Source organism: Sturnira hondurensis, unplaced genomic scaffold (assembly GCF_014824575.4).
Source record: "Sturnira hondurensis isolate 20B ecotype Veracruz unplaced genomic scaffold, ASM1482457v3 Scaffold0001304, whole genome shotgun sequence".
Classification (NCBI taxonomy): domain Eukaryota; kingdom Metazoa; phylum Chordata; class Mammalia; order Chiroptera; family Phyllostomidae; genus Sturnira; species Sturnira hondurensis.
The window spans coordinates 8,313,800-8,338,830 of NW_028073935.1; the positions used below are offsets into that span (position 1 = coordinate 8,313,800).

General features: G+C 36.7%; 1 protein-coding gene across 3 annotated transcripts in view; it reads right to left on the reverse strand.

Annotated features, from left to right (window-relative positions):
• Window positions 1–24,943, reverse strand: part of GCC2 (GRIP and coiled-coil domain containing 2) — a 98,257-nt gene extending 73,314 nt beyond the window's left edge. For 2 of the 3 annotated variants that reach the window (XM_037070673.1, XM_037070663.1), the window contains exons 1-9: window positions 24,748–24,943; window positions 24,343–24,399; window positions 23,230–23,314; window positions 21,710–21,777; window positions 17,941–18,045; window positions 14,409–16,844; window positions 13,665–13,737; window positions 8,758–8,858; window positions 8,563–8,661 (exon numbers count right to left, since the gene is read on the reverse strand). In XM_037070673.1, coding sequence (XP_036926568.1) covers window positions 8,563–8,661; window positions 8,758–8,858; window positions 13,665–13,737; window positions 14,409–16,844; window positions 17,941–18,045; window positions 21,710–21,777; window positions 23,230–23,314; window positions 24,343–24,399; window positions 24,748–24,774 — 3,051 coding nt within the window. In that variant the 5' untranslated portion in view covers window positions 24,775–24,943. The remainder of the gene's footprint in view (window positions 1–8,562; window positions 8,662–8,757; window positions 8,859–13,664; window positions 13,738–14,408; window positions 16,845–17,940; window positions 18,046–21,709; window positions 21,778–23,229; window positions 23,315–24,342; window positions 24,400–24,747) is intronic. The other variant, XM_037070669.1, reaches the window with a different exon arrangement.
• Between the last annotated feature and the right edge of the window lie 88 nt (window positions 24,944–25,031).

Genomic DNA, 25,031 nt, shown 5'->3' on the forward strand with positions numbered 1-25,031 from the left:
CAACCTCCTTTCTATGATGGGTATGCTGTTGCTTCTAAGCAAATTAATGACCAATCATTGTAACTTCAGAACTGTTGCAGTTTTTTTTTTAAAAACTGGTAAAAATTATTATTGTAAGTAATATATACACTGGAAGGAAATTATTTAGCTAAATTCATAAGTAATCTACAAATTTACTCAGCATTTTAACAGTGATGCTCTCTGAGGAACCTAATAGAGCTTAGTAATATGTCTCTTTTTAGTAAAAGTGATCATCATTCTTAAACATATCAGCACCTCTGTTTTGACCTTAAATCCTTTTGCTTCAACACAAATAGAATCTCTAACTTACTAAGAGATTGGGAAAATTTTATAACTATGAAATCTACCTTAAAAATGTTTTAACAGACTTTATTTTTAAAAGCAGTTTTAGGTTCATTCCACAACTGAGGGTAAGGTACAGAGAATTTCTATTACCCACTTCCCTCTCTCCAATGCACAACCTCTTTCCTTATCAACATTCACCACCAGAGTGATACATTTATTACAAATGATAAACCTATACTGGTTCATCATTGATACACATCATTGTCACTCAAAGTCTATGAGCCCAAGACGTTAGGGCTCATTCTTGGTGCTATACATTCTACAGGTTTGGACAAATATATGATGACATATATTCACTATTACAGAGCACTTATGCTGCCCTAAAAATCCCATGTTCCACCTATTCATCCCTTTTCCCCCACAAGCCCTTAGAACCACTGATTTTTTTTTCTCCGTCTCCATAGTTTTACTCTTTCCACAATGTCATATAGAATCATACATTATACAGATTGGTCTTATTGGCTTCTTTCACTTAGTAATGATATGTATTTAAGTTTCTCCCATGTCTTTTCATGGCTCAATAGCTTATTTTAGTGCTGAATACAGTCATATATCACTTAACAATGGGAATATGTTCTGAGAGAAATGAGAAATTAGGTGGTTTCATTGCAGGAACATCATAGAGGCACTTACACAAACCTTGATGGTCTAACCTACCATATACCTAGGCTCCTGGGCTAAAAGCCTGTACAGCATGTTATAGTACTTAACACTGTAGGTAATTGTAACAATGGTAAATATTTGTGTATCTAACATTAAAAAGGTATAATGAAAATAAGGTATACAAGATTTAAAAATGGTGCACCTGTACAGGGTACTTACCATGACCATTCATGAAACTTGGGGGACTGGAAGTTGCTTTGGGTGAGCCAGTCAGTGAGTCGTAAGTGAATGTGAAAGCCTAGGACATTACTGTACACTATGGTAGACTTTATAAACACTGTCCTAAAAGTCTTTCACCTGCTTCCAGTGGAGAGTCAAAAATAGAATATGAAGCTGTCAGTGCTGCTCCATGAACAGGAATATGTGCTAGACTCATTGGAAATATAGAGGAGAAACCAGCTAGTTAAGACATAGACCATAATAATGTCAGGAAGGAAAGATGGCCGGAGGATCAGTAGGAATAGGAAATCAAGATGGAGAGATAAAGGAACATAGGAATTGGCACGGCAACATGGTTTTGGCTATTGCATGTTGGAGCAGTGGTGGGGTCAAGTAACTTTGTGGTACTCATAAAAAAAAGAGAGTATTTAACATGGAGAGGGCATATAACTGGGGATTCAGTATTTGGACTATGGAAATTTGTTGTTAGTTCCATCAACCCTATCTAGCACAAAGGGCTCTCTCTGGCACTGCAGTGATGGAATAAAATTTATCTATACTTTACATCATTACAACCTGAAAATATTTCCAAAGAACAAGGACAGGCTGACTCCACACCAAAAGTTTTTCCTAAAGTGGCAGTGGTACTCAAGCCTTGTTAAAATAGCTCCTCTGGACTTCTGTCATTGTACAGGATCTTAGGTCCTCAACAAAAAATTTGCAGCAGCATACCCTGAAGACCATCAGGCTAGATCTAAGAGAACTATGCCTTCTGAATATGTAGCTTTGGGAGGATAGGTTCCTGTGATCTGAAACAGGTCAGTCACTGACTGGGATGTAATCTGTTCACTCAAAATTGAGGCGCTGTGAGTGAGAAGAAATCTATCACCAAGCTCCACAATATTGCTTCCACCAGAGAATAAAAACTCCTTTCTGAACCACATATCCTTCTATTTCTTAAAGGAAACTCAGCTCCATTATAATCTTACGGGACCACCATCATATGTCATTATGTGGTACATGACTTTAATATTCAATTGTCTAAATGTATCACGGTTTACTTATCCATTCATCTAGACAGCCTTCCGATTAGCTCAAAGTTTTGGAAATTATGAATAAAGCTGCTAGAAACATCTGTGCGTAGGTTTCTGTTTAGATACATGTCTTTTAAATCCTTTGGGTAAATACCAGGGAGCATGGTTGCTGAACATTATAGTAAGAATATGTTTAGTTTTGTAAGCAACTACCAAATTTCTTCCAAAGTGGCTGCATCATCACTTTGCTTTCCTACCAGCAGTAAGAGTACCTGTTGCTCCATGTCCTTGCCTACATTTGGACCATTCTAATTGGTGTATCATTTTAATTTGCATTTCCCTGATGACATATGTTGTGCAGTATCTTTTCATTTACTTATTTCCAACCTGTATAATTTCTTCAGTGAGGTGTCTGTTAAGGACTTTACCCCATTTTTAAAATCAGGGTTTTGTTTTTTGTTTTCTTATTGTTGAGTTTTAATAGTTCTTTGTATATTTTGGGTAACAGTCCTTTGTCAGATACACGTCCTCTGCCAAGTATTTTCTTTTGTTCTGTGGCTTATCTTCTTACACTTTTGACATTATCTTTAACAAAGTAAATTTTTAATTAAGTATAGCTTATTAATACTTTCATGGGTCATACCTTCAGTGATCTATCTTAAAAGCCATTGCCATACCCAAGGTCATCTAGGTTTTTTCCCGTTATCTTCTAGGAGTTTAAGAGCATAGTTTCATATTTAGCTCTCTGATCCATTTTGAGTTAAATTTTGTGGGGTTAAATGTCTAGATTTTAATAAATTTATTTATTGACTTTCTAAAAATTTATTTATTTAGAATGAGGGAGGAGAGTAAGAAAGAGGGGGAGAGGGAGAGGAGGAGAGAGAGGGCAGGGCAGGGCAGGGCAACAAAACATTGATTTGTTATTTCACTTATTGATGCATTCACAGGTTGCTTTTTGTATGTGCCCTGACCTGAGATGGAACCTGAAACCTTGGTATGAGGGCAGTGCTCTAATCAAAGGAGCTACTCAATCAGGGCAAGATTCATTTTCTTTCTTTTTTTCCCCCTTGCATGTAGATGTCTACTTGTTGCAGCACCATTTGTTGAAGATTGTCTTTGATCCACTGCCAAAGATTTGTTGACTATATGCATATAGGTCTGTTTCTAGGCTTTCTGTTCTGTTTCATAGATCTGTCTATTCTTTCAGCAATGCCACAACTGATTGTTGTGGCTTTCTTCATAGTAAGTCTTGAAGTTATATAGTGTTAATTCTCCCATTTTGTTCTTCTTCAATATGCCTATTGGGGTCTGACATGCATCATTTTCCTTCTTTCTAAAGAACTTTTAATAATTTTTGAAAGGCATGTCAACTAACCCCCTCAACTTTTATCTGATAAAGTATTTCTACCTCACTTCTTGGAGGATAGTTTTACAGGGCACAGAAGTCTAGTTAATGAATATTTTCCTCTCAACAATGTAAGTATTTCATTTCACACTCATTTCTTGTATGGTTTCTGAGAAGTTATATGTAATTCTTTATTTAAACTTATTTTTAATCATTTAAAATTTTTTCAATTATAGTTGACATACATTATTAGTATCAGGTGTAGACTCCAGTGATTAGACATTACATAACTTACTAAGTGATCAACCTGATAAATCACACACCCATTTGACACCATGCATAGTTATCAGAATATTACTTTAAGATTTTATTCATTTATCTTTAGAGGGGAAGGGAAGGAGAGAGGGAGAGAAATATCAATGTATGGCTGCCTCTGGTGTGTCCCCTGCCAGGAACTGGCCTGTAACCCAGGCATGTGCTGTGACTGAGAATCAAACCGCAATTATCTGGTTCACAGGCCCACGCTCAATCCACTGAGCTACACCAGCCAGGGCAGAAATTACTGATTATATAACCTATGGGATACTTCACATCTGTATGACTATTCTGTAACAACAAATATGTACTTCTTAATCCATTCACCTTTTTCATCCATCCTCCCAATTCCCTCCAATCAGGTAACTATCAGATGTTCTCTGTCGCTATAAGTCTGTTGCTGTCCTGCTTCTTTATTCTGGTTTATAGATCCAATGGCTGATCGGTGTTTTTATTGATTATATTTTAATCTTTTTTCTTCTCAAAGAAGAGACATATCTATATCTATGTATCTATCATCTATACTGATTTGGTGGTCATGAACTTTCACTTTTTCTTGTCTGGGAAGCTTTTTTAAAAAAAAATATTTTGTTTATTTATTTTTAGAGAGAGGGGAAGGGAAGGAGAAAGAGTGGGAGAGAAACATCAATGTGTGGTTGCCTCTCATGTGTCCCCTACTGGGGACCTGGCCCGCAACCCAGGCATGTGCCCTGACTGGGAATCGAACCAGCGACCCTTTGCTTCACAGGCCCGTGCTCAATCCACTGAGCTACACCAGCCAGGGCTGGGAAGCTCTTTATCTGTCATTTGATTCTAAATGATAGCTCTGCTGGGTAGATAATCTTGGTTCTAGGTCCTTGCTTTTCATTACTTTAATAATTCTTGCCAATCCCTTCCAGAATACAAAGTTTTTGTTGAGAAATCAACTCTGACAGTCTCATGGAAGCTCCCTTGTAGGTAACTGTTTTTCTCTTGCTGCTTTTAAGACTGTCTTTAACCTTTGGCACTTTACTTATGGTGTGTCTTAGCGTGGGCCTATTGTGTTCATTTTGTTTGGGACTCTGAGCTTACTCTACTCATATGTCTATTTTCTTCACCAAGTTAAGAATGTTTTCTGTCATTTTTCCAAATAGATTTTCAATTTCTTGCTCTTTCTCTTCTCTTTCTGGCACCCCCATGATGTGAATGTTGGTATGCTTGATGTCTCAGGTGGACCACCATGTGGGATCACCTGCGCAGGGGCCTATCCCAAAGAGCAGTACTTATTTCAGCATGGCTCTGCTGCCCACTGAATCTAGCCCTTGAATGTATCACTAGGGGAAGGTGTTTGGCTGCTGGTGATTCAGTGTGATCTGAAGCTGTCAACTCAGTGCACTGGTTCCGGGGACTCCCAGGAGGTACAGGCCAAAGTCAGCCTCCACCTATGCTCTGCCCAGAGCCACCCAGCATAAGCTACAAAGTGATCTGCAGATGACTACTACCTGTGCTAGGCTTGGAGGTGCCCAGGTGAGGGCAAGCTATGAACCAAGGCTGGCTGCTGCTAGTGCCAGGGTTGGGCATGCTACAGCCAGATGCTAAGTGTTTTGAGAGATTTTAGGAAAATCTGAAGCATGAGCCAAGACAAGCCATTCTTATGGAAAAGCAACTGGAAACCATTTGGATGGGTCCAAAAGCTGGGTGGGGCAGGGCCTCAGGGAACCATCAGGGCAGGGCAGTGTGAGCCAGATTGATGGAATCTTGATATGGATCCCACCTATCTGCTCTGTAGTGGAGGGGGTCTCATCAAAGGAATAATGGCCTCTGCCAACACTTCTGTCTGGGAGAAAGCTGGGCCCCTGCTCTCACTTTAATACTAGACTATTCAATTCCTCCCTTATATCTCTGATGCCTCTAGACCTACTGCCCTAGCATTGGAGTTCAGAGCAAGTGAGTCTGAGTAAGTCTGCATGCAGGCCCTTTAAGAGAAACTGCCTTGGACTCCGGAAGTCTGTCTCACTCAGCCTTAATCCATGATGGTTTTAATAGTAAGAAATGATGGGGACTTCTCTAAATTATGGGGAATTCTCTTCTAGCACTAGAACTCTGGGTTGGAGGAACAGATTTGGTACCCTTTGCTCCTTGGGTGGACCTCTACAGCTGAGATATCCCTCCCAATTTTTATCCACCACATGTGGCTGAGTGACCATCTGATTCCATGTTTCCGCCCCTCCTACCAGTATTGATGTGGCTGCTTCTTTAATTCCCCAGTTGCAGGACTTTCATTCAGCCAGATTTCAGGTGGTTCTGAACGATGGCTGCTCTGTAATTTAGTTATAATTTTAACGTGGTTGTGGAAGGATTGAGTACCACATTTACCTATGATGCCATCTTGACCAGAAGTTGGATGCAAGTCTTACAAGTAAGGTGTTTTCCTTCTTATGGCCTTTTTCAGGATTTTTTAAATCTTTGATGCTCTGAAGTTTACAAATTATATGCCTAGGTATAAATTTTTTGGTGTTTATCATGCTTGGTGCTCCCTAGCTTCCTGGATCTGTGGTTTGGTATCTAACATTAACTTGAGAAAACTCTTAGTCATTACTGTATAAGACATTTCTTTTGTTCCTTTCTTTTCTCTCCTTATGGCATTATGCGTGTTATACCTTTTATACTTGTCTCACAGTGACTAAATATTCATTCTTCTTGTTTTCAGTCTTTTGAAATCTACATTTTAAATATATCGGCATTACCTGGTTTACCTCTGGAGAAAATTAATAATTTACTATGTATAGAATCAAGCTCCTAAGAGCTCATAAGTCCATATATAAATTTTAAACAAGTGTGTTTAAAAAGTGAATTTATGAGATATGTGTATATATTAAGGATACTAATCCCTTATCATATTTTCAGGTTAATTTTATATTTTGTATAGTTCCGTATCTTTTCCTTTGTAACTTCTTTAATTGTTTTTAAGTTTAAAAAACATAAAATTTCATATTCAGAAGTCCAGTATTTTATTCTAGATATAAAAAAATCACTTTTATTTTGGTAATACTCTTTAACCTGTCCAGAATTTATTTTGGTGTATGAAATTAAGTAAAAATCTAAGTAGATATTTCCAAAATAGTTTTCTAATTCCTTTTTCATTGGTTTCTGTGTTTTTAAATCTCAGTGGAGTAGTATAGCTTATATAGTGAAAGGACAGACCTAAAATTGGACTGTCTGAATCCAACTCCAGCTCTGCTATGTTACCTGCTCTGTGACCTTAAGTCCCCTAATCTCACTGTACCTCAGATTCATCACTTGTAAATGCCAATGTTAATAACATACATACTTTTGGGAGTAGTTTGGACAATTAAGTGCTACAAGATATGTAAAGTGTGTAGAAAAGCCTGTCCTACAAGTGTTTGTTGTTATGCGTAAGTCTCTATGTTTTCTGTTAAATTAATGTTTTATTTTTTGTATAAGAACTATATCACATTATTGGAGTTTTGTAATAAATTTTGTCTGCTAGAGCAAGATGTCATTTTTTACTTCTTTTTTTTTTAATTTTATTTATTTATTTATCTTTAGAGGGGAAGGAGAGAGGGAGAGAGACATCAATGTATGGTTGCCTTTTGTGCGTCCCCTGCTGGAAGCTGGCCTGCAGGGAACTGGCCTGCAACCCAGGCATGTGCCCTGACTGGGAATCGAACCGCGATCCTCTGGTTCGCAGTCCTGTGCTCAATCCACTGAGCTACGCCAGCCAGGGCTCATTTTTCACTTCTTGAAAAGAAGTGAAAGAGCTTGTCAAGATCACCCTACCAAAAGACCCCTAGAATTTTTAGTGAAATTGTTTTAGAATTTATAAACCAAACTGAGAACTCAAATTTCAAATAATATTCAGTCATCCTATATACAGAATCTGGCAGAAGTAAAGCCTGACTGAGTGTGGTTGGTAGGGAAATAATATGGGTATAATAATTTATAGTTTTAATTTGAACATTTCACCTAAACTGTCATATAGTGTGTTTGAATGCAATATTGTTATGTTACAGAATTACATGCTTATGATTTTATAATAAAAAAGAACATTATTTGTGCTGGACCCTGTCTGTTCTGCAGTTTTCTTCATTTTGTATCAAATTTTTTAATTAAAGCTCTCCCCAAAATCTTATTTTAGGGTATTATGGGGTTTTTCTTCTTTTAATCAAATCCCCAGTACTTAGAACACAGCCCAGCTATAAAGATATTTCCTGAATAAATAGGTAAAGAAATACAATGGTATTTACTTGCATTCAGTAATTTTGTGGTACTCTCATTTTAAATTCTTATATTATTTATAATAGATTCTCAGGTTATTTAGGTAGACAGGCATATTAACTCCAAGTAATAATGCTTTTATCTTCCTATAGAGCCTGTTGTTTAAGTTTCAGGTTTATTCATTTGGCCAGAACACTATTAAATAATAATAGTAATAGTAGTCATGTTTTATTGTTACTAATTTTATTATGAATCCCCAATTTTATTTTCAAAAACAAGACATTATTAAAAGCTTAGCTATTTAAAATATTGACACTAAAATGATGCGTCACACAAAAACATAGTAAAAACTATTTACTAAAAAACAAAAGGTAACTGTGTTATGGACAGAAGTTTCATGTTTCTTATACATTTCCTAACTTAGAGGTCATAAACATAATTCGTTATTAAAATAACTTTTACCTTATAGCTTTCTGCATCTTGAATGAGATCTCTCATGGAAGCAGACAACTGATCCTTTTCTGATTGAACAGATTTGAGTTCTTCCTTTAGACTCTGGGCCTATTTTAAATACATAAGAGAGAGTTTTTATGAACTGAAAAACTTGATTTTCTAAAATGTAACATTCTTTAATCTTGCATTTTTAAGTCACTTTACCTCTCTTCTGCTGGAATCTAGCTCTTTCTTTGCTTTTACAGCAACCAGTTTTATCTTATTTATTTTCTCCTCTTTCTCTTTGGATTCTTTTTCTAGATATTCTAAAGACATAAAATGAATAGGTTATATTATAAACTCAAAAGGGAAAATATTCAAATTATTTATTTTCGCCTTAGAAATTGATCTTTAACCTGGAATACAAAATCTGCAATTTGAAATTAAAAGTAATACAATAAATACCAAAAACATTAATATCTATTTAAAAAATTTTATGTTAATTTTAGAGAGAGAGAAGGGAGAGAGAAAAACATCAATTTGTTGTTCCACTTATTTACACACTTGTTAACTGACTCCTCCAAGTGCCCCAACTGGATTGAACTCACAACCTTGGTGTATCTGAATAACGTTCTAGCCAATGGAGTTACTGGGACAGGGCAACACCTATTTTTATTAAGTGAAAGCCTAATTATTCATTATCTAAGCGAGGCAAACAATGTAAAAAATCTCCACTTTATTCAATCCTCTGAAATAGCCCACTTTTTTTTTTTTTTTTTTTTTTTAGCCATTTTGTAAGTGTCTAGGAATTGGAGAGGCTTTTGGGACATTTTTAATCTAAGACTCCTTGAAACACAAGTATGCCAGGATTTTAGGAGGTTATTTGAAAAGAAGGATCAAGTAGAAGAGATACCAGATAAAGTTATGTATTTATGCTACCTAGGCACACTCCTCTTGGTTGGTGGCTCTTATTTTTATGATTAAACCTATAGTGTTCTATGGGTCCAATCTTGATCTCTCTCCTTAATAGCTTTAGCCATCTTCCCCATTTAATCTCCATTGTTTCAGATTTCTTCTTGATGGTGTCCCTGCTTAACTTCAGTTATGTCCCTATTTATGAACCTAGCTGTGCCTGTCCCCATATACACTTTCTCTGGCTGCTACAGATGAACCATCTATGTGCATGTATAGCACATGACAACTGTTTCAATTCTGCATTTCATCTTCTTACCTACTCAAGCATCAGTGCAGCAATTCCTCCCACCCCCTTTTATTGTGCAGCAATTCTCCTTCTCTATTAGTTTTCTACAATTTATAAACATATAACAAGAAAAATATCATCAAGAGATCAAGATCAGGAATAAATAATAGAAGCAGCCTAAGTGGGTTGCAGAGAGGTCATGATAGGTGAAACATCATACACACACACAAAAAGGAAAACCACCACATTTCCCTTCTTGATATTGCCCCATCTCTTCTTTCTTTTATAGCAAAACTCCTTGTAGAAGTCGTTTACACATGCTTTCAAATTTCTCTTCCTCCATTTGTTTCTTGAACTCACTTTAATCAGGCTCTGGCTTTGGCATATCATGGGTACTGTTATCATCAAGTTATCAATAACAGGGACTTCCACCAAGATGGAGGTGTAGGTGGAAACACTGTGCCTTCTCCCAAAACCAAGTTTGAATACAACAAAGGTTTAGTAAATAAAGACGCAGCCAAAGAACAGAAAATTGAACTATATGGAAGTCCAACATCGAACCCTTCAACCGTACCGGTAAGAGGGGCAGAGCCAGCAGTGGAGCAGGGTTGGGCAGGAAAGATCCTCCGATCCCAGGTGCCCAGGCAGCCGGGGTAGCGCCGGGCGGACTCAGAGAGGATGCAGGGCAGCGGGCTGGCTGTGGTCACACATTCGTGCGCAGATAAACCAGCAGAAGAGTGAGCAGTGAGACGAACTGCGCAGGCCGCAGCGGCGGACCCAGTGAGGACACAAGGTGGCGAGCTGACCTGGTCGCACATTCACACTCAGTGGGATGGACCGTGCAGGGCCCCTGCCATGGCACCGGCGGGAAGCAACAGAGGGGACCGCCGTTGCTTTCCTTTGACCCTGCCCCCACATACAGCCTCACAACCCAGCAACTGAGTTGCCCCGCCCTGGTGAACACCTAGGGCTCCGCTCCTCATATGTAACAGGCATGAACAGTCAAAAACATGGCGCAAGAAGAACTCAAAGCCCCAGAGCCGATAACTCTAAGCAAAAAAGAAATAGTGAACCTCTCAGATGCACAGTTCAAGACACTGGTGATCAGGATACTCACAGAACTGGTTGATTTTTGTCACAAATTAGAGGAATATATGAAGGCTAAACTAATTGAAATGAAGGGAAATGCACAGGAAACCAATAGAGATGGAAAGGAAACTGGGACTCAAATCAAGGGAGTGGACCAGAAGGAAGAAAGAAACAACCAAACAGCCCTGGCTGGTGTAGCTCAGTGGATTGAGTGCGGGCCTGCGAACCAGAGGATCGCGGTTCGATTCCCAGTCAGGGCACATGCCTGGGTTGCAGGCTGGTTCCCTGCAGGCCAACTCCCAGCAGGGGACGCACAAAAGGCAACCATACATTGATGTTTCTCTCCCTCTCTCCTTCCCCTCTAAAGATAAATAAAAAATTTTTTTTTTTTAAAAAAGAAACAACGAAACAGAAAAGAATGAAGAAACAAGAATTCAAAAAAATGAGGAGAGGCTTAGGAACCTCCAGGACATCTTTAAATGTTTCACCATCAAAATTATAGGGGTACCAGAAGGGGAAGAGGAAGAGCAACAAGTGGAAAACTTATTTGAACAAATAATAAAGGAGAACTTCCCCAATCTGGCAAAGGAAATAGACTTCCAGGAAATCCAGGAAGCTCAGAGAGTCTCAAAGAAGTTGGACCCAAGAAGGAACACACCAAGGCACATCATCATTACATTAGCCAAGATTAAAATGAAGGAGAGAATCCTAGAAGCAGCAAGAGATAAGGGGACAGTCACCTACAAAGGAGTTCCCATCAGACTGTCAGTGGATTTCTCAAAAGAGACCTTACAGGCAAGACTGCTCTATCCAGCAAAGCTTTCATTTAGAATGGAAGGGCAGATAAAGTGCTTCTCAGATAAGATCAAATTCAAGGAGTTCATCATCACCAAGCCCTTATTATATGAAATATTAAAGGGACTTACATAAGAAAAAGAAGATAAAAATATGAACAATGAAAGGACAGCAAACTCACAGTTATTAACAACCACACCTAAAACAAAAGCAAACCAAGAGGACAGCTAGATCAGGAGTGGAACCACAGAAATGAAGATCACATGGAGGGTTAGCAACAGGGGAGTGGGAGGAGAAGGGGGGAGAAGGTACAGAAAATAAGTAGCATAGATGGTAGGTAGAAAATAGATAGGGGGTAGGGCAAGAGTAGTATGGGAAATATAGAATCTAAAGAACTTGAGATGCGTGGTCATAAACTAAAGGGGGGGAATGGTCAGGGAGGGGGTGTGCAGGGTGGAGGGGAATGAAGCGGGGGAATAGAACAACTGTAATGGTATAATCAATAAAATATATTTTTAAAAAAGTTATCAATAACATCTACATTGCTTAATCCAATCGTCAGTTCTTCATACCAGTTTTACTTGACCTATCACAGCATTCACCATGGTTAAATATTTTACCGTCTTGAAACACTGCCTTCACTTGCAGTTCATTTGCCTTAGCTTTCAAGACTTTTTGTGCTGTGGGTCTTTCTACCTCACTGCCTGATCCTTCTCAATCTCTTTTGCTGTTTCTATCTTTCTGATTTTAAATAATGGAGAACTGTGCCTGGTTCCCCCCACCGCCCCCCTTTTATTTCTATACTTACTTCCTTGGTGATCTCAATCTCATGGCTTTTAATGCTAACTATTACGTTGATTAAAAATTTTTATCTCTGAGCTAGCTCTCTCAATTGCAGATTTGCATATTTAGCAGTCTCCTTGATATCTCCACTTATGTTGGTACTTACACTTAATTTATCTAAAACTTAGTGTATGATCTCCCTAAGTTGACCTGCCCCAATTATCCATTACAGGAAATTGGGAGTCATTCTAAACTTTTTCAACTACCCTCTCTGCTTTCCTCTACCAATCTAAGTGGGCATTAAAATGAGGAATTATGGGCACATTACACAATGCTAAGTATTTGTTTCTTCATCTTCAAAAGAGCACCCCATAATGTTACTATGAAAAATAAATGGATAAAATAAAGTCCCAACTTCTCTCCATGTAACTGGTGCTTCTATGCTCAGACTCCTGTCTCTCCAGGTTCTTGCTAGTATGGACTTGATGTTATATACGTTAACATACAAGTACCTGCTGTTCTCTACTGCTAGAATACCTTTCTTCTTATGACAAATTTTTCATTTTTTAAGACACAAGAAAAGTACAGCCTATTCTGTGGTGTTTTACTAACTTAAAACAGGCAGTAACTTTTTGTATTGATCCTATACCATGTGCACACATCAAACTACTGTAATAACAGCCCCTTCTGTCACCAAGCTCTTTGAAGATGTGGTCTGTATCTTAGTCACCATTCTTTTTTTTTCTTTTTGATTTTTTAAAAGATTTTATTTATTTATTTTTAGAGAGAAGGGAAGGAAAGAAGAAAGGGAGAGAAACATCAATGTGTGGTTGCCCCTTACGTTCCCCCTACCAGGGACGGGACCTGCAACCCAGGCACGTGCCCTAGACTGAAAATCAAACCAGCAACCCCCTGGTTCGCAGGCCCTCGCTCAATCCACTGAGCTATGCCAGCCTTGGCCTAATCGCCTTTCTATTACTAGTGCCTAGATAGCCAGGCATTCAAATAGTGTGCTAAGTAAAATATACAAAACAATCATGGAACTATTTATACATAAAACCACATCAATCCTTTGCTTGGATTAAAAAGAAAGTGACAGTTTTGAAAGAGAAGCAAACAGATGGAAGAGAGGGGAGAATGGGGAAATTAGGAAGAGAGAGCTATTATTACTATTTAAAGACTCATTAATTGGCTATTATATTACAGAATCTATTTTAATACTAAGAATCTGTGTAATTGTGACAACATATGCAAAACTACTTACCTATTTTTTCTGCTAGTTCTTTCACCAAAGGTGGTTGATCATTTTCTACCAAACGTGATTTCTCTAAGCAATCCTAGATTTTACAGGGGGAAAAAAAACCAGAATCATTTCATTTCTGGTGATGAACTGATTGTAACATTAAGCATGAGAAAATAATTAAAGAATTCATACAAAAAGCAATTTTGTGAACTGTCTTTTTCTTCCCTTGAGACCAGATAATACTGATTTATACATGCAGCATTCACCATAAATAAACAGTAGTGTCCAAAGCCAAGACAAACCCAACACACATCAAATACATAAGGAAAAGATGAAATGATTAATCATACTATCACAAATTTTAGGAAATATCTAAGATTTTAGCTGGTTAATTACCACTATTGCCTATTTTGTTCAATAGTGCTCTTTAAGGTAATACGTACACCACATAGGAAATTCAAATTTTTCATGTTTATTTGCAGTTTTGCTGCTGACAAAGTTATACAATATTAAGCATCCCTAACCCTAACCCCTTATCATTTAATCTTATGCAAGATCATAATTCTAAAATTACCTCAAACCAAAAAGCCATCAATGTGATAACAGAATATGTAACATAGGAATATTTAATGCACTTTTTCGGAAATTTCCCATTTGAGCTTAAGTGTTAAAAATTTGACTTCAAAATGTAAGTTTATGTATTTTCTGGAGTTTATAAGTAGAACTAAGAATTTATTTAAATCAATAAATTCAAATTAATAGTACCTTTAATAATATCAACTCTGCTTTCACATCTTGCAATTCGGATTCTTTTTGTTCTAGTGCTACCCTTAGGTTATCAAGTTCCTTTATAAAAGATTTTTCTTTTTCATTATGGATTTCAATTTTACTACATAAATTTTTTGATATTTCTTCAACTTGAATTGAAAGATTCTGATTTTCAAGCACTGTTTTTTCATTAGCATTCTTCATTTCTAGAAAATCAGACTGCAGAGCCTCTTTTGCTGACTGGGTTTCTTCTAACTCTTGTTCACAGCTTCTTAGTAAAGACCTAAGTTCCTCACATTGAACTATATTCACCTCTTGAAGGCATTTAATATTTTTTTCTAACTCTACTACCTTATCATATTGAAAAAGAAAGTTGTGTTTTTCCTCATTTATTTTAGCTAAAAATTTACCTATGGCTTGTAGGATATTTGCAACATCTTGCTCTTCACTGTCTTCTGAAACTTCTGACTCCATTTGTTTAAGAAAGCCATACAACTGAGTTATGACAAATGACTTCTGAACTTGCTCACTTTCAAACTGTTTACTTAAATTATCTCTCTCAAGTGTTAACTGAAGTTTCTTTTCTAACTCAGAAATGTGTTCCTTAAGCATAAAAGGTCCTCCTTTTTGAGACAGGAAAGCTTCTAAATCCCTACTCAACTGATCCTTTTCTGAACTTAGTCTATTGTTTTCCTCATAGAGAGACTTTACTTCAGATGACAGTGCTTCCTGGTCTTCAGAAAGAGTTTTCAATTGAAGCAGAAGCTTTTCCAGGTTTTGGTTCTTTTGATTATTTTCTTTTAAAGTTTCTTCTAGTCTTCCTGTCAATTCATTTACCTTATGTTCTAGCTCACTGTTGTACTGGGTAGTTTGCTGCACTTTCTCCCTAAGTTCTATAATTAATCTTTTTTCCTTCTCACATTTTATGTGATCATCCATCTCTTTATGATAATTTATTTTACTTATGAAATCATCTTTTTCTTCAGTATGAGAACTTATCTTTGCCTCAAATTCTTGTAACATGGACTCTCTCTGACTAAGTCTAACTAAATACACTTCATTCTTTTCTTGAAGGTTTTTTATGGCATTTTCAAGTTCTGGTACAAGTTCTTTTTGTGATAGTAACTTCTCATTTTCTCTTTGGAGATGATTCACAGTTTCAAGAAGAGCATCTTTTTCATTAAAAGCAGTTCTGAGCTTCTGCTGAAGTTCATTAACATCAGATGCTTGCTGTTGTTTCATGGATTCAAATTCTTGACTTATTTTTCCAGCAGATTCCCCTAGTTCGGTTTGTAAAATTTCCATAATCTCTCGCAAACTCTCATAATTTAATACTGCTTCTTGCTTTTCTTGCTGTAGGCTTTTACACTGCTCCTTAAGACACTGTATTTCAAACATTAATGTTAATTTTTCTTTTTCTGAATCTGACAAAAATGTCTCATGTAGTTCTGATATTTCTTTTTGATGTTGTTCCTGAAGACTCTGTACTTCTTTATTATGCTGTTCTACAGTATAGTAAAATTGTTTATTTGAATCTTCTAGCTCAGATTTTAATTTTTCAATTTCACAGCCCTGTTCTTCTTTAGCTAGTAATAATTCATTAATTTTAAATTCTAAGTCTTCCCGTTCATGAAAAAACTCATCCTTTATATGCTGGGCATCAATTTCAAGTTTTAATTTAAGATTATTCATATAAATTACCTCATCTTTTAAGATATTATGTTGAGACTCTAGTTCTTTTAAGGTCTCTTCTAAGTATTTAACTTTTTCATTCACTATTTGTTCTACAAAAGTGTCTTCCTGTAAGAGCGAAGAACATATCTGATTCTCTTGGTTTGCATTTGAGGCTTTCCCTAAGTTTTCTAATTCACATTCACATTTCTCCTGCATGTTCCTCTCACTTGCCTCACATTGTTTAACTAAGTTCTCCTTTAGCCAGTTTAAATTATTTCCTTCTGCTTCATGTTCTTCAGCAGAGGCTGAAATCTGGCACATTAATTTTTTCACCTCTTCTTGGTGTGCAGCTTTCAACTGCAGAAGTTCTTCTTGCAAACTATTAATATCTTTGTGGTAATGCTGAGAATTAGCCTCAATGACATTTTGGAGATGAGTAATTTCTTGCTCCTTTTCATTTGTGGCAGCTTCTAATTGCTTTTGCAGATATAAAATTTGCTCCTCATAGGCTGGCCTAATTTTCTGAACCTCTTGTCTTTTTTTAACATTATCTTCATAGTCACTCTGAAATTTAAGCTGTTCTGAAAACTCTAATCGTTTTTTTGCTTCTTCTAATTCCTTTTGCAATCTAGTTTTATCTTCGTTGTGTTTGAAATGTACTGCCATTAATTCATTTTTCAAATTTTCTATTTCCTTCATACAGTTTCTTTGTGATTGCTCAAACTCCTTGTGCATATCTTCCATCTTAGTTACTGAATCCTGTTATAAAAATAAGCACAAAAAATTATTTAATGAAGACTAAAGAAACCACAACACTCATGAAAAGTATTAGCCACAAGCTAGCAAGAGAGAAAGGGAAATGAACAGAAAGGTACTCAGAAAAATAGGATACTGATAGTCAAAGAATTCTACTAAGGCTCTGACTACATTAAGTACGACAATATATATCAGCAGTACTAATGTTTTACTAGGAAATTTTTTATTTTTTGAAACTTATTTGAGAGAGAGAAGGGAGATGGTGGGAAGAGAGGGAGGGAAAGAAAGAATAAGAGATAAAGGGAAGGAAGGATGAAGAGAAAAGAGAGAGACATCAATTTGTTGTTCCATTCATTTATGCACTCACTGGCTGACTCTTGTGTGCCTCAGCAGGAATTGAGCCCACAACCTTGGTGTATTGGAACAATACTCAAAACAACTGAGCCACCAGACAAGGACAGAATTTTCTTTCAAAAGGACAAATTAGGACAAAAAGTTGTTTTAAGCCACAAGGCTTTAAGACTATCTCCTGAGTAGATTAATAGAACATGTTTTGGAGAAATTTGCCCAGACCTATGAGGCAACTGAATATCCTAGAACTAACTGGATAATAGTATTTAGAGTGTTTATGAGAATCAACCTACTTACTCTTTTAAAAAATATTTTATTCATTTATCTTTAGAGGGGAAGGAAAGGAGAGAGGGAGAGAAATATCAATGTATGGTTGCCTCTTGTGCGTCACCTGCTGGGACCTGGCCTGCAACCCAGGCATGTGCCCTGACTGGGCATTGAACCAACACTTTGGTTCACAGCCCACGCTCAATCCACTAAGCTACACCAACTAGGCCTAAATAAATACTTTTTCATATAAGAAATGCTTTTTTCACTTTTATTAAAGAAGGAAGATTAAACAATGCAATAAAGAAATGTTAGCTCTGTCTCTGTTGCTGAGTGATTTCAGATATTTTTCTTTTTAAATATAAATTTGTTTCTTTGTTTGTAAATTGTTAAAATCAGATCAGATGCTTTTTAAGGTCTTAATTCTAAAACTCATGACCACGCTATATAAGTTAATAAAAAAATTAAAATATTGCCTTACCTCAAACTGTTGCTTCATTTTAATATTTTCCTTTTTCAGAGAAAGACAATGTTGTTCAGTCTCTGCTTTTTCCAGAAGAATAGTATTTAGACGTTCAGTAAGTGCCTATTTTGAAACAAGATGATTTGATTGCCTGAGGTTAAAAATGGCGCATTTACCATATACATAATTTCTCATCTTTTCCAACAACACTAAAGTAAGAATAATAGATTTAAGAAGTTATATTAATAGGAACAAAAAGAAAGAAAAGATATGAGGATATGAGAAATTTCAACCTATTTTTTGAAAACTGAAATTGAAAGAGGAGAAACAAAATGAGAGAAGAAGAAAGCTACAACCTAAGGGCCTTCACAGAGAAACTAGAAACACTCTTTAGAGAATTACATGCTCAGGAACTGGAAGCACCAGATATTGTTGAGGAAGGTATGGTGTACATGGTGTTCAAAAAGCAGGGATTGGGTGATGATATGAAGAAGTAGTTAAAATAATAGGTAAGAAATTTACCCATGTCCTTGTTGGGGTGGGTGGGGATAGGAGGAAGCTCCGGCTGGACTTTGCCAAGATGGACATCCTCACAGTAACCTGAGTCTGAGGAAGATACCACCAATGCTATATTGCTGCTTCGTTCAGAGGGCACCAATCCCCAGCTCCCATGGGGAGCCAACGAAAATAAAACCCCACTACATTCCCTGCTTGGGTGCAACTTCCCCGGCCCCATTCTGCAGACCGGGAAACCTCATCTGGGTGTGCACACCCCAATAAAGCTCTTTATTGACTACTTTATGGCTGACTGGCATTTCTTTCTTGGCAGAGCCTAAGAAAACCTCTCAGTCCTGTCTCCCTCAGAGACAGGTTTATTCTCTGCAGAAATTAAATAGAAAAGGAAGTTAATAAAATGAAGATTAACAATTCAAGGGTCATTTCTTTTTTAAAAAGCTAGTGAAGCAGTCACTCTCTAGCAAGACCGATCAAGGGAATACTGAAGTAACAAAAATGTTATGAATAAAACAGGAAAAATATCTACATATAAATTAGAACTTAAAGAGAGAATTATGAACAATGATTTGGCAATAATATTAAAAACTGGAATAAAAATGTCTAGAAAAATATAGGTTTACTAACTCAAGAAAAATAATTAAAATGCATAATTAATACTATAGCAACTTAAAAATCAAACCATTTATTTAAAATTGTCCACCAAAAAAAAACAGAAATGCATCATTTTCCTGGTGAGTTGTGTCAAATTTTAAAAGAAGAGATTATCCCAATTACATGTGAACTTGTCAGACAAAATTAAAAGCAAGAAGAATTTCCAAGTCACTGAACAAAATTAGGATAACTTGATTCCCATACACAAGGATTTCACAGACAGGAAAATCAGATCCATTTCATTACAAATATAAACTTAATCCTTAATGTTAAAATCTGGATGAATGTTAAAATCCTAAGTAATCATTAGTCTACCATCCCCTTGAACTGCCTACCAATGAATTTACGTGAAATAATAAAAACTTTGTTTTAAAAAATAAACAGATGCAGAAAGTTTAGTTCTATATTAAGTTAGTTATACATGATTTTTCTAGAATAGAAAACTAACTTATAACTTGAATAACAGATGCACACCTTTCCCAATTACCCCCCAAAGTAATCTTCTCATTAGAACTAGAAATCAAAGATAAAATTCTCATTTAAATTTACCAAACCATTACTTTCTGAGACTTGAGTGGCTAGGATAATAGGCACTAATATTAAACTAATAATCCGAAAGGTCCAGTTGGCTAATTTAAGAGAAATTTTCTAATCTCATATTTAGTAGTTTTGACAGAATGGGAGAATACACTGATTGATGGTAAGAAAGGGCACATATTTATATATTCTGAAATGGATTTGTATGAAAAGTATTTTAAGGGCTAAGAGTTAACTGATACAAAATTAGAAAAGAATCTTTGTGGTTTTCTTTTCAAAAACAAAAGCCTCCTTATGGTGTGTGTGTGTGTGCACTTGCATGTAAGTGTGTATATAGGCATGTGTATAAAATATCCCCACAAATATATGGTAATAACAGTGATAATGAACACTTATTGAGCAGACTCTAAGTGCTGTATATGTATTTACTCATAATACTCAAAACAACCCTATGAAAAGTAATTATTATTATTGTTATTTTTTATTTTTTTTATCCTCACCTAAGGGCATTTTTTAATTGTTTTTAGAGAGAAACATTGCTTGGTTACCCCTTCCGATGTGCCCTGACTGGGGACTGAACCCACAACCTGGGCATAGGTCCTGACCAGGAATCAAACCTGTGACCTTTCAATCTACAGGACGATACTCCAAACAACGGAGCCACATTAGCTAGGACAAAAGTAGGACTTGTTCTCTCTCCTATACAGATGAAGGAACTGAGTCACAGAGAATGAGGAAACTTAGCCCTGGTCACATAACTGGTAAGTGGCAGAGCAGGGATCTGGAGATCTGACAGAAAATCTAGCTCCAGAGTCAGTATTTAGTTAAATATTATGTAGTTGTACTTTGGCTACAGCTGATCAGGAAAATACAAAATGACTCAATAAACAAAGAAAACTACTGTGAATTCAGTAATGCTTAAAATTTTCATTATGAATCCAAATGGTATCTGTGCACACCATTCATGCTTCATGTACTATTTTAGCTAAAAAAAAAGAACAAAATGATAATACATGATATGCACAGGAATTTGAGATCCCCAGCAATAACTTTCCAAGTCCTTCAATTGTCCAATGTCGTAAGTTTAGAGACACCTGATAAGAGTGTAAGATAATATATAATGAAAGAACAGATCAAAAACTAAAATTATAAATATGAACAAGCAAGAAAAAATTATCACACAACTTTGAGAAGCAAAAAAAACTTTCAATGAGGTTAGGCCAAGGGGGAGAAGGAAAAAGCATTTAGTTAGAATTAAGGGCATGTAAAAATAAACAACTCAGGTTATTAAATGGAAAAATGAGAAAAAATAATATTCTGTGATCTGGTAATTAGATATAAGAGAAAAAAAGAGAAAGAAAACCTAGCTGGGGTTTAATATTAAAACAAGTCATACATGACATGAGGTATTTCACATAGAGCCAGGGAATAGAGATGAGGATAAACTGCAGCATTATCTTGAGAAAATAGTAGATCTCTGGTGACTGAATAACACATGCAGATGATAAAGGAGACAGGAAGGCTTAAGTCTCTCACGTTACAGGCCTGAAAAACAGTGCTGTGTCTGGTGTCTAGGGAAGGGGATTTGGTCATGTTGAGGAGAAGACAAATGTAACGGGTAAATATTTTTTCCCCAAATAGCTAGAAATTCAACTGTCAGATTTGGGTCAGTATTCATGTCCAGAGATAACTATCCATCTATAGATTAAATTTATGTATATTAGTCAGCCCCTAAATCATCAAGTCCTGAGCATCACTGGGTTTTCTGAGGGGGAGAGGGAAGAGCAAGGCTGACACTGAGGCAACAGCCATAATTACAGAGTGTGTTGGATCAAAAGGAGAGAGAATAAATCTCATTGCAGAACAGAAGGGGCCTTGAGGGCATTTAACTCTCTTTTTTTACAGTTAAACAGAATGATTAAAAACTTACTCAAGGGCAGAGAGAAAGTAAAACAAACAGGGACAAAAAGCCAGATAGCACTCTAGGAGGCTGACAGCCCTCTAGAAAATCTGATTTATCATTAGACATTTCCTCTAGGTAAATAAATAAAAATTAAAGCAACATTCACAACTGTTTCATTACCTTAATAATTTCATCAGTTCCTCCAGCAACAGAATTTGATTTGAGTTCTTCAATTTCTCTCTCTAACTCTAAACAATGATTTAAAAGAAAATATTCCATTTCAGAAAGGAAAAATAACTGGCTAAAGTAGTAAGTACATTGTTTTAAAAAATCACTATAAATTAGAATACATTTAAGAAGTAGCAGGTATTTTATGAAAATATTAACTTTACTCAGTATTGTCTTTCATTTTCCTTTTTATTATATTAAACTCCAAACAAATAAAAGATAATAGTATGATTAGTCTGCATGTACACATCACCCTGATTTAGCAATTATTACAAGGCTGGCCTTATTTTATCCTGACCTGTACTCACTTTCTCCTTTCCATTAAATTTTGAAGTAAATCCCAGACATTATATTATTTCAGTTGTAAGCAACATTAAAAATATTTTTAAATTATTACTCAAGGACACTTTCCCCCCTAGTGCTTTTAGAGTGAGGGGATTGGCAGGGGAGAGAGAAGCAATAAATTAGTTACCTTCTTGCATGTGCCCTGACTGGGAATTGAATCCACAATCTTTTGGTTTATGGGACTACTCTGAAATCAACTAAGCCACACCAGCCAGGGCTATTTTTTAAAAAAAATTTAATCCTCACCTAAGGATACATTCATTAATTTTAGAAAGAGAGAGGAAGGGAGAGAGAGTGAAAGAGAGAAACCTTGTTGTGAAAGAGAAACATCTACTGGTTGCTTCCCGTATGTGCCCCAAATGGGGATCAAGTCCATGAACTTTGGGGGTATGGGACAGTACTCCAACCAACTGAACCACCCAGCAAGGGCTGTAAGCAACTTCTTATTGTAAAATCTTAAAGTAACAACTAACCTCACTTATTTCATCAACTCATGTCTAAGTCTGGGGCCTAGAACGCCTTTCCAAATAAATTACTCCATTACAAACTGATCCAACCTTCCAAAACATAATTTGACCTTTCAAGGACAAAATAAATCTTGGCTTTTAGAATGGGCAGTTTACATCTGTTAAGTCACTGGAAATTTAAACACTAACCCACGCATACTAAAAAGGATACTAATTATCTTCATCCTTTTGGAATATAAAGAAAGAGAAACTAAATAGGTAATCAGTCAACTTCAGCAATTAAATATAACTAAAAATCCTAGAAATGGAAATCTTTTATTACTTTACTTAAGCCTCTTTTTACTTCTGTGGCTCACAACCTTACGTCTTGTAACATTTCAGTTGACTAGTCTAGAAAAAATGCTTGATTCAGAAGAATATACAATCTAAAAGAAGTAAAAAATGTGTTTAATTTTAACAAATTTTAAAAAATCTTCCTCCCTGACTTTAATTATTCAGAGGCAAATAGTCAGAATGCTAAATAATAACAGATTCCACTACACTAAGAAGATTTCAGTGGATTCCCTGGTAAGCAAAATAAGTCAATGTATTATTTAAGAACTAACTTTCAATCATGATTAAATGATATTGTGGTCAAGATAAATATTTTCAACCCAATACCTGTACATCTTGAATTAGCTTTCTGTATTAGCATCACCTGCTTCTTGGCAAACTTGATAAGCTCTTCCTTGGGTAATGTTTCCAGCTGAAAGACGTAGTGATGTTACCAATTTGTTCTAACTCATATTTCTACTATATTACAAAAAATAAACATCACATCTGCCAAAAAATAAAAATCCTATTGAATAAATCTTTATGTCAACCAAACACCACATTTTTAAAAATGAGAAAATGCAACTTCAATTATTAGTTAAGTACTAGAAAATGTAAAAAATAGTATATATCCTCTTACAGATACTGTTGTTAGAGGTTAAGACACTGTCTAGGTTTTGATTTCTTTAACTGAAAAAGTAGGGTACTGAGACTACTTCTACTTAAAGTTCTTTAGAGCTGTACGACTATTTCATTCTATTCAAGACAAGTCTTTGGCTTCATGTAAACAAGTAAACATAATTCTTACAGCAATAAGAATCACATTGAATTTAGGCTTTAGCGAATAAATCAGATAAAATACTTAATTTGTTGGTTGTTTTCTCATCTATAAGACAGAAAACTGTACTTGAACAATAATTAAATAAAAAAATAAAATTGGGATAACAACAGTAGTTATCTCAAGGTTACCATGAAGCTGAAATGAAGTAACTGAGCACTTAGGCAAGTGCCTGAAACTTGATATGCAAGCAATACACCACAATCTTTGAGAATTATTGAATGGTAAACTGCCGTGCAGGGCCATAAAATCTACCCGATTCAATTCTCTTTCCTCACCGCATGAGAGAGAAGCCTTCAGAATAGAGTACCTTGACTCCTACCTACCTAGGTCTATGCACTTTCTACTACACTATATAAATCCTCATAAATAAGACTTATTTGTTTAATGCTTGATAAATTGCAGAATCAGCTGTGCTAACTAGCAGCAGGAGGTAAACAAAAAGACAAGCTTTTCTTCATGCCAGGAAACTTAAAAAGGAAATGAATGGATATAAATTAAAAGTAAGATTCCTTGGAGAAAGGCTAGTTTTTAAATAGGTCACCCCTCTCCCTATGCCAAAGTTTTCCAATTCATCACCCTTCCACTCTTCCGGGAGCCTGCTAGTCAAGTACTTGCTTCACCTTAGATTTCCCGGTTCCAGAGGTTGCTGTAGAAGACACCCCATCTTGAACACGATCCTGCAAAACAAAATCAAATCCAGGTCGTCAGAAGAACTCTTTTCCTAATCCTGAGCAGAACGCGGAACCTTGAGAGATAAAAAAAACCCTTCCGTGTGATCAAGTGGAGCAAACCTTTAACGTTCGAAAGAGACATGGGGCAGGAAGCGCCTGTCACTGAGGCAAAGCGTATATAAGTGGCTCTGAGGGGCCGGTAATGGCGAAGGACAGACTTTGGGGAAGGCGGGAGGGACCGGGCAGCGAGAGGCTGCGGGGACGTTGCTGAGCCATGAACAGGGCCTGCACCCGCGTCTAACCCGGGTGCTGGAAGACTCTCTGGAAAGATGGTGGGCCTCAACCCCAACCTACCGCTGCTGCCGGCTGCGTTACCTCCATGGCGGCTAGCCCACTGTAGCCCCGTGGTTCACCGCCTGGCAGCTCGGTGGGCCGCAGGGGGCCGCCACCTCCTAATTTGCGTCTGTGGCAGCTTCTGACGTGGCCCCAACTGGAGGTCAAAGGTGCTGATTCCACCAAGGCACCGTCTCACGCATCTCCGTGGCTACCGCGGCAGGCTTCCGCTTCCGCCTGCAGCAGCAGGTTGATCCCGGTCCAGTCAGGCTCCGCCCCTGGCAGGGCGTGGCCCTGGTGCAGAA